Below are 11,079 nucleotides of genomic sequence, written 5' to 3'. Positions count from 1 at the left end.
ACATAACTACAGCAAATAGTCGGGACCAAAAAGTAAGTTCGTTATATCCGTCAGTTCGTTATAAGCGAGTTCGTTATAACCGTAGTTGACTGTAATAAACAATTTATAATAATCAATTTGCATGAAGGAATGTATGAATGATATTAGATAAGTTAAAAATGAATGAAGCAGATAACATACCTTCAACTCTGGGAAATATTCTTTCTCCAGCACAACCGAGACCCCTGAGAGGGTATGTAACACCACGTATTTCAAAGTGTATTCATTTGATACCACGTTTTTAATCGTAGAATGTGTGTTGTTTTAATGTTCGGCTAATTGTGTCAGCCATCGCCAACACCTGAAGGGATGGTGTAAATCCTGCTGGGGTCCATGCAGGTAGCAAAAGTACTGTAAGTCCCCATGGTCCCCAGTGAGGTGATCTATCTTCAGTTGCTGGCGATCTACAGCCTTTTTCAAATTGTATCGTTAGGTATAGTGACATCTTTTTATGGTTGTATACTGGTTTTAAATAATATTCTGTGATCATCTAGGTATTTTACTGTCCTTTGTTGACAGGCCGTTATTGTTTAAATGTATATATTATGTATAACTTTTGGTAGTCACGATATGGCTGAAGTACTGCCGATGTGACTATAAATTTTAACTAACTCACTCACTCACAACCGAGACCGGGGACCCTCGAACGAACATAACGGAAACGGTGCGATATACGCCGCCTCGGGTGTGCTGGAGGGGTGTTTGTCCCGTCGTGCAAATGAGTGTGCTGGACTTTTGATGACATGGGAAAGTTGTCCCCGAACCGAGAGATAGCATGGATATACAAACTACAAGGGTAAACATGGTTGGCGATGTTTACAGTTCGGAGATAGATATTTAATGAATAACAGATATTACACTAAATAATATGGGGTAAAGATTGCTGCAGAGCATCAATTGTTCCCCGCAATGTAATGTTATGTGCAGAGCAAGGAAGTGTAATTGGTGTTAAGTACAAACTGGTTGTTATTAATGTAGTTACATTTGGAAAGCACAATAAAAGAAACAGTGTCTTTAAATGGTCAGCACAAGGAAAACCGAGGCACGAAAACTGGGCCTGTCAGGCAGAACTTGATATATACCCACTATATGTACCAATAAAAAAATAATTGATTCCAAGTCCTATATAGATGACACAACAACAAAATTTAATGTCATTCTAAAATATGCTTCTGTCGCAAATATCAATATTTCTGGTCAAAATGTTGGTTCGGATAAATAAAACAAACTTTTTAAATAGTAAACACAAAAATTGTAATGAATCCACTGTAAATAAACCTCAGTTTAAATGTAAAAATTCACGTATTCATTAATGGATTCACATCCATGTAGCAGCATGTTAAGAACACCCAGTTTGGTCAAGACATCTATAAATATTGAGAAATATCTTACATATTGTAAAAACAAAGGTCATGGGTCACTTTTCTCAAAACTTGGTTTAAGTAATCACAAACTCAAAATTGAAAATTGGTAGATATACAAAAACACCAACCCATTGAAACAACGTCTCTGTGAAACATGTGATGTCTCAGAAGATGAACAACATTACGCACTGTCTTACATAATACAACCAAGATAGAGAATGACAATTCTCAATCATGATAGAGAATTTGGTACACTCTGTTAAAAGGAGCAGTCCAGCAATGGTAATACTACCGGATGTCCATTATGTAATTTCTAGTTTTTGGATGACATATTGTTCTCAGTAACCGTAATGTGGAAATAGATAGTTGATTGGTTATATATTCAAGTTGGTATTTCCGCTATTCAAAGTGTTCAGTGAGGCCGTCTTATCAACAGTCATTTCTGAGACATAAATGCAAAGTATAACTACCGTATTCGACGTAATAAGCGCCGCGCTCTAATAAACGCACACGGCGATATTTGCTAATATATTGGCTAGTGAACAATCCCAATTAGCACCCCTTTCGATTTATTAATGTATACAAGACTTATTTATTCGCGTATAATACGCACTCGTGGGTTATATGCACACTTAATTATGGGCAATTAAATTCGGGGAAAATATATCTGTCGTACATAAACGTTTCAGGCTGTCAGCATAAACCACGAAATTTATCTTTCAACTCAACTTTTTTTCCACCAAAATAATATTCTTATATTGAGAGCGCCCTGGGGGCTTATTACGTCGAATATGGTAATTATGTCTACGCTTAACTTTAACGTAAATTTCAAGATTTACAGTACATACTATTCAAAAGAAGTTAAAGAACACCCGATTCCTTCATATGACTATGGTTAGTCATTAGAAGAAGCGATAGAGCGATCAAGCAAGAAAGCGATAGAGCGAGAAAGCGAGAAAGCGATAAAGCGAGAAAGCGAGAAAGCGAGAAAGCGATGTCCCCTCTCAGCCACCATACATGAAGGGTTTGACCTAAATTCCTGCCCGGGACGTTTCTCGATGGCTGCCTGAATAACATACGATAAATTGCAAAGGTAGTGCACAATAGATGATTATTGGGAGATAGGGAGATGATCACTCACTCTCAGTGATACAGTTTGAATAAGATACAAAGACCAGCATTGCAAGGTCAGTGAGTGATAAAGGTCTATACTACGCCTATAGCTAAAGGAGATAATCGCTCAATGCGCAATAGTTTATTCTTACAAAATATAGACCGGTTAACTTTAGCGAAATGAGATATGTATTTCCCCTAAACATCTTTAGCTCTTTTAAAAACAAAATGAACAAATTTCATGGGTTATCTGCATTACGAAACTTTCAGAATAGCAAGACGATTTAGAAGTATCTCTTATTGCTGGGAAAGAATAGCCTCAACATTTCACGCACATTAATTGTATATTTCGTTTCGGTAACTGCATGGCTTGAAATTTCAATGAAACCAACATGTCGACATACATGCTACAAAATTAACAGTTCCCGTATACTTCAGGGCGGGGAAGAATGATATGATTAGATAAAAACAGTGACACCAATACCTAAACCACGCTTACAATTAAGATTGATGAGATTGTGTATGTGAGGGTGCGCACGTACCTGCATGCACGTGAAATAATCAGGTTAGGTTTGTTCTATTTCTAGAATAACAAGAGACAATTACCGTGAAATATTTAAAAAAAAAGAAAAGGAAATGAGAATATGAATTTTAATTGAGAAATGTATATTTTTTACAATACCAAAATAAACATACTATGCAATGGTTAAATATCTAATTTACGAAACAGGTAGCGACTATGTAAACAAAGAACAATATAAGACTCCCATTAATCATTTCTTTCTCATGCTGAACACTTTACGGTATCTACCATTATTCGGAAGCTGTCAGATGTAATACATGTTCGTATTATGTAGCTATTGTTTCACGTGATGATGAAGAATGATATCATTATGATAAGTTAATTGATAGCGACGTACATTTGTCAAATGATAAAGACTCTCAAGCTATACCGCACGTACAATACACCCACACACTCACGCCCACCCACACCCACACCCACACCAAAACCCACGCACGCACGCACGCACGCACGCACGCACGCACGCACACACACACAAACTTAATGTTATGTGTGTAAATTAACATATTTAAAGATATGTTTAATTTACATTATGATAATAAAGTCTTAAAAATACAAGATACTTACCTCCTTATAGCAACACCATTCTTAATATTTACGTTTCAAGATTGTACCGAAGTATGATAGCTAGACTTGCTTTAATGTCGGTCTTTTCAAACTATGCGATAACTGTAGTAAGTTTAATATCATAAACAGTCAATACTTTGACCGAGCTATCAAGTTCGAACATTAATGTTTCAAAAATACGTCCTCGTGAGAAAAGGGCGAGGTTCTTGTAAAATTAATACGATATTTTTTCTTTGTTGCGGCCATATATGTGAGAGACTTGTATTTCCAACGTGAATATGTTGCGGGTTAAATCAGTACTTTTTATTCTTTTGCTATTGAAAACCATATGAAAAAAGGTTCAGGGTTCATTGATTGATGAAAGAGAGAGATTAGTTGCCTTGTAACGCCTCATATTCATGACCACTTTTAGTACCTCCTGTTGCCGTTTGGAGGCGATTCGATAAAGTCACGATTATAAACAATTTTTATAGATATTATGTTTTAACTGTTGAGGAGATTAGGGTGGGACTTAGTCACATGAAAAAAAGGGTTAAGGGATGACAGTGCAATATTTTTGCTTTTCTTTTAATTTGGATAAATCGGATTTTATACATTCTCTTGTTTTAAAAGGTGTTGCTGATACTACAGAAAAAAATAGCAAATTGGAAATTTTGTGTGTTAAGAAAATCAATGTTGTGGAAAATCAACTTTTGTTAAATGATTATAACATAAGACACAACCTTATACAAAATCGGATGGAAAAACAGGCTATATTACATAATATTTTAACCTGTAAAAACATTCTTGGACAAACAGAAACACATTCGGTGTTGTGTGAACATTAAATCATTAAATATTAGTTATTATCAAAAACATAATGTCAGTGAGCAAGATATCATTGTTGGATTATGCAAACCGTGTATTGTGATTCTGTAGCGGGTGAGTATTAAATTTATATGTCTCCTGCGATAATAGACGGTATGAGAGAGTAGGATTTAATCTCTAACTCCCCTCCTCTGAAAAGGGGATATATAGTCTAATTTCCTCCCTTGGAAAAAGGAATATATAACTTCTTTTCCGATGAGGAGGTTAGGGAGGGGAAATTCCACTCTCTTACATGGGCTAACATCTAGACAATATGCTCTCAAAAGTTCGCTCTCTTGAGCAATATTTCTGTATCAGTTGAATTTTGTAAGTTATTTCATTTTAAAACATATTTCAAGCGAATTATTTACCTTAAACAATGAAATTTATGTTCTGTTAGTTCTTTGTGTATATCGTTGAAATCAATCAATCCATGAACACACTTACCTCATAAGTGAGTGCTCTACCATCGGACTGAATGAATGTAGTCTGTATCGTCACTGTCACTGCCCGTTAGTATGTTAACATTTACTTGTGTGGAATGTAAATGAAATGGATATCTACTTTGATATAATAAAATGTCGATCGAATGTTCTAATTTTCGACAAAAGTATTCGTAAAATTCGTCTAAAAAGTTAATTGTATATTCGTCTTCAACTTGAGAAATAATTGAGATTTTAAGTGTACGGATGAAATTAGCTAATTCTTTGATTGTAGTTAATTCTTGAACGAGTGAATAAAAATGATAATTGTATACAATTACAACAGAAAACTGTGGAACGAAATCGGATGCGTTGGTTTAAAATTTAATAGAAAGAGTCACGTTTTCATTCATTTGAAGATAGGGATAGAAGTTTACCTCACTCATGTTAGTGTGTTAACGTCAATATGTTGTAGATATTCGAGTTCTGTCCGTCTCCACTTGCTGTGTGAAACTTGTAAGCATTGAGGATTGAAGTCTGTCATGATCTACTAAAGGCAAAGTATGTGAGGGGTGAAGACTATCATGCTTAACTTGTTCTTTTGAGACTTGTTCTTTGAGGTTTGTGAAGATTAAAACCTATCACTCCACTTTCTCGTTGTGATTTCTGAGGATTGTTATTGCTTGAGAAGATTCAATATTGAGGATGGAGGATTGTTTTCCTGTGAGGATTCGAGATCGAGGATTGAGGATTGTTTTCCTATGTTTAGTGTGAGGATTCAAAATTGAGGATTGTTTTAGTGTGAGGATTGCATTGTTCACAGTGAGGATTCGAGATCGAGGATTGAGGATTGTTTTCCTATGAGGATTTAAGATCGAGGATTGAGGATGTTTTAGTGTGAGGATTCCATTGTTTATGAGTGTGGATTCCATTGTCTGTGCTGAACTGGAGGTTTTTACCCTACTAATGTCGTAGCCCTGATCAAACAACTTTTGAGCAAGTATCGTAAATATAAAGTGTCATCGCCAGAGAATAACTTAGCTTCGATCATCTACTGAAATGGGCCACTTTAAGAATGAATGGCAAAATAGATGTTAAATTATTTTAATGGATGATTTAGAATCAGTGATGTCACCAGGGGTTTCCGAAAAGGGAAACCATGCCCTGTCCAATCGGTTCAATCACTCGACGCTATTTGAAATCTTTGAAATAAAAGTTAACCCTTCCTTCTTTCTCGCAGAGGAATGGACTTATGACGGAACAAGTAAGCATATATGTTACTTAAGACTTGGGTACCCTCTTCCTAAACCCGATACCAACGATTATTTCATATATGAGAGAGTGAGTATGGGTTACGGCCACATTACACGGCTTTCCCCCGCAATATCCAAATAATACCACGACGGTGTGAAGAGAAGGGCTTAACAAATTGTACCCATGTGAAAAATCGATCTTTCGTATACGCTTCAACAAATGAGCCACTCTACTGGCCATTTTATGGAAGAGACCATCTTTCCGAGGCAGGAGAGTTAACTGACTTTAAAAGTCCAGTTTCCACCCTTGCCGAACTGGGCTGGAGTTCCGGGGCTCGATCGTAGCGCCACCAGTGGCTGTTACGAGTTATGTCCCTTCTGTGTCTCCCCTGTGGACCAATCACATTCCACCTCTCAAACAAAATGTTGGCGCCCAGTCAAGACGATCTGATCAACAATCAAGATCTATATTGTGGGAAAACGGGTCTTACATCGCGAAGTGCATCAAATCACGTGAACACCTTGATTAAAAACTTGACAAGATTTGGAAAATATCTGTTGACAACGAGTTGGCGGTGCACATGCTGTGCAAATCCTGCAATCGACTGAACTCTGCATGAAAGTTTACGAACCGGATTTCGATTTCGGTGCGCGATTTTGATTGGTCTATGCATAGACTCGTTAGTCCAGCCAAAATGTAACTCCATAATACCAGCCTAGTTCAGCAAGGGTGGCAACTGGACTTTTATAGTCAGTTAACTCTCTTGCCTCGGGAAGATGGGAAGAGACGGGACACGAGAGATGATCACTCACTGATTGTGACAACATAACTAAAACCTTAGTATTAAGCGTAATTATTTATTGTGGCGGATATCACTTACTCTAACGTGATAAATCCAAGTAAACTGTGTAACTTATTCAGCATAGAAAAGGTGTTATGTCAAGAAACTGTCAACAATGTGCACTTCTATGCAGAGTAAATTGTTATCCAACCAAACCCATAATACGTAGGGGCACGGTTGGCCCAGTAGTCGCAATTGGCTGTGGGCAGTTGCGTCCCTTGGGCATGCCAGAATCCTATGACGGTGGGTTCGAATACCGGTTCGTCTCGATTATGTTTCTAGGTCTGGCAGCACCATACCCGTGCTCGTGGGTTTCACCTGTGGTGAACAGCTGAGACCTGCATCACTTCGGGATTTCCTCCCACATTAAGCTGACACGCCGTGATACAACCGGCATACTGTTGACAAGGCGTTAGTCCGCTGAAGATTCCGGGTTCGAATTTGCCTTCAGCAACCCATGTTTTCGTAAGAGGCGACTTACAGGATCGGGTGGTAAGTATGTTGGTTCATGTCATCGTATCCCAATTGCGATCGATGCTCATGATGTCAATCACTGGATTGTCTGGTGCAGACTCGAATATTTACAGACCGCCATCATACAGCAGCATTATTGCGGAGTGCGGCGTTAAACAACAACAAACAAATCATCCAACCAACATTGTAACAGTGGGCGCTGATGAAATCGTGAAAGGAGAGAGACAAGTACTTCGTATAACAAGACTCTTTAGAAAGATGACATATCCCCCCGGCAGCTGTCTGTAAAGTTACCACAAGTAAATGAGCAATTCTGTATGTAATGAGTCAAGAGTTGAATGTTCTTGAAGAATCCTACATTGTTTACCCACAAAAGATCCACCATGGTCGCATCCATATGAAATGGAAAGTAAAACAAGTGTGTTTCTGTGGGTTTTTTATGCAAACAAATGACAAATTACAAGAAACAATAACTAAACAGGCGTATAGTCAACAAAGTCATCTATATCCCCCTTCCATTTAAACACGTTATGGTCCCAAACCAAGTAACTGACCCAACATTTCTCAAAGCGGTGTTAAACCCAACTCTAACAATCACTCACCAAGCTATACGTATTACCTTCTACTACTGATATCTGCGTCCTCACATTCTCCTTTTTGTTAATGAAAAGGGGCGGTCGGGTAGCCTAGTGGTTAAAGCGTTAGCTCGTCACGCCGAAAACCGGGGTTCGAATCCCGACATGGGTACACTGTGTGAAGCCCATTTCTGGTAACCCCCGCCGTGATATTGCTGGAATATTGCTAAAAGCAGCGTAAAACCATACTCTCCCACTCACTGACTCCGCGTCCCCCTAAACATCACATTAAAGCGTACATATTATACAAAAACATTTATCTTTGAGTGGACACTTTGCATGTAATTACGAAACAACTCTACCTCTTCTCCCACTGATAGGGGGCTGAGTGTAATAATGGTATGTTCTGGTCCCGGTCGATATCTTCCTTGAACGGACATTGACAAAAGTAAGCAATCTTGTTAAATATTTTAATGAGATGAACTTATGATCTCACGCAGAACACAAACAAGCAATATGTTAGACCACAAACCTATCCCTGCTTTCACTTATCAGTAACGCGGGACTTTGTTTTCATGTCTTTACGAAAACGTATCAATTAAGTTATTTTCGGAATGTTTCAATGGCATTGGGAATGAGTGATTCAACATTGATGATTGCTCATCACTTGCCTGTCACGTCACAATTTTACTAATCGCGGTTTGACATTCTGACAAGGCTTGAGGGAAACACAGTTGATTTCACTGGTGCTATTAGTGAGTGGGTGAGTAGGGTTTTACGCCGCTTTTAGCAATATTCCAGCAATATCACGGCGGGGGTCACCAGAAATGGGCTTCACACATTGTACCCATAACTGGTGCTGTGACCCACGAATTATTTATGATAATTCTTTACAATCATGTCAAGAACTGAAAAGGAAATCATTATCGAAACTTGACATGAACTTATATATCTTATTTGCGGGTGGTAATGTCATAGTTACGGTCAGCTACAGTTTTCTGCCCATGTCATCCTCCTATGGAGACTGCTCCGTGGCGCGGATGCATTTTGGTGACAAGGCACCTCCGAACGTTAAGACTGTTTTGTACCACTGAAAGCAGGGCGGTTCACTCCGGCCTTGTATTACGACTCTATTTCTAATATTACTTTCATGAATGAAAATAAGTCGTGTACGTTGATTATTTCTGACATCATATTATAAAGAGATTATCACTGTCGTGTTTCCGTGTCGTAAATATATATTAGGAATAGAAAGAACTAACATGTTCACCAAAGGCTCGCATAATTCAATTATTGTTCCTAATATGTGAAGTTAAAAACACACTCGGCTAATAATCTCTATGAATCTATTACATAATTACCAAGAATTCATTTCAATAATACCAAGAATTCATTTCAATAACGAGGCTATGAACATACGCCAAGCGCCTAAGTTTGTTCACCCTTTTGTATTTCATTTGACATTGAACGAAACTCCGAACCACAATGTTCCACATTAATTGTACTGTTCCAATTCAAGTATCGAGTCCGGCTACCAAAACACAGCACCATCCCGTCACCAGCCCGTGTCTACATTGTCCTTGCCTGCTCGAAAGACTTCCTTTGTTGCCCTGGAACAAATATATAGGATCGTTGACCATGATTTCGAAGAATTCTTCCCATCTGACCATAACTCTTCCTGAGAATGGTATCTGCCTCTGTAGTGGTCACCCTGGGTACTGGGCGTGGCGTGATGGGGCAGCTACGCGGGTCATGCATCAGTCTGGACATCCTCCCACCCAGAGCTACACTTGCACTCGTCTCAGCCTCGGGCTTCACTCTCGGAACTGGACGCGACGATAACGGCATACGCCCATAGCTATGGATCAGTCTGTTCATTCGTTTTCCCTTATCGAGTTCTGCAGATTGCTCTGCTTCGGGTTTTACACGTAAGGGTTTTCTGGGCGTTCTTTCATTTTTGCCATATTTGTGGATGATGTTGTGCATCCGCTTACCTTTACTTACTTCAGCTATTTCTTCAGCTTCGGGTTTGACGCGAGGAACAGCTCGAGAGGACGAGGGCATCATGGCATACTTGTGAACGAGATTATACATCCTTCCTCCTTTGTGAACAGTTGCAGTTTCCTCAGCCTCTGGTTTCACCCTTGCAACTCTAGGCGTAGGTCCGTGTTCCCCGTACTCATGAACAATTACCTTCATCCTCTTGCCTCTACTGACTGTTGCAATACCCTCAGCCTCCGTCTTTATCCTAGGAGGTGCCGAAACAGGCCTAGGTGATGCAGTGCCATTAAGAATAGGGGCTACGTTCCCATTACGTCCGAGATGACAGTTGTCTCTTGAAGCTGATGTCGGGCAGCGAGGTTTTGGCCGGGGGGAGGAGTATCCTGCCAAGCCTTTTCCAAATGCCCATGTCTTGACGACCCCCCACCCCCGGGTGTAGTTGGGGTGACCCTCAGGTTTGACTCTAGGGGCAGGGCGAGGGGTTCTATAGGAACTGTTTCGAACGTCATGCCCTGGGTAGGAGGCACGGTAACTGGTTCGGGGTCGCACAGGCATGTGGACGATCGTAGTTCCTGATGCTGAAACAGGTGTGGAAGTATATAAATAACCTTCACAAAATACAAAGAGGTCGTGATGAGATGAGGTGAAATTGGGTTTAACGTCGCGTCCAAGATTATTGCACTTATATAGCGACTTGCATGTACGTGTGTGTGTGTTTGTGTGGCTGCTTGTACTAGTCCGGACTAATGCCGATTTATAGTGATAACTCACTGAGATACCATGCCGCAGTTTGCCCCACTCTGACACAGTATACTGACTCTGAGCCGACCAGTCCTTGTTTTAGCCCCTTAATGCCGAGCGCCAGACAGGGTTACAACAAGTACCATTTTTAAACGTCTTTTGGAATGACGCGGCCGGGGATCGAACCCAGCCCTATGCTCACCGGGCGGACGCTCTACCACTAGACCACGGAGGCGGTCCAGGTCGTGATGAACGAACG

At 39.7% G+C, this 11,079-nt stretch overlaps 1 protein-coding gene across 1 annotated transcript; it reads right to left on the bottom strand.

Annotated features, from left to right (window-relative positions):
* Positions 1 to 9,647: 9,647 nt before the first annotated feature.
* Positions 9,648 to 10,634, bottom strand: LOC139464466 (uncharacterized). The gene has a single exon (XM_071245993.1). It carries the CDS (start codon positions 10,632 to 10,634, stop codon positions 9,648 to 9,650), a length of 987 nt encoding a protein of 328 aa, XP_071102094.1.
* Between the last annotated feature and the right edge of the window lie 445 nt (positions 10,635 to 11,079).

The sequence above is a fragment of the Haliotis cracherodii genome, unplaced genomic scaffold, assembly GCF_022045235.1.
Source record: "Haliotis cracherodii isolate W230 unplaced genomic scaffold, xgHalCrac1.p SCAF_17, whole genome shotgun sequence".
Classification (NCBI taxonomy): domain Eukaryota; kingdom Metazoa; phylum Mollusca; class Gastropoda; order Lepetellida; family Haliotidae; genus Haliotis; species Haliotis cracherodii.
The sequence above is the reverse complement of the archived record's forward strand: the minus strand, read 5'-3'. Positions and strand labels throughout refer to the sequence as shown.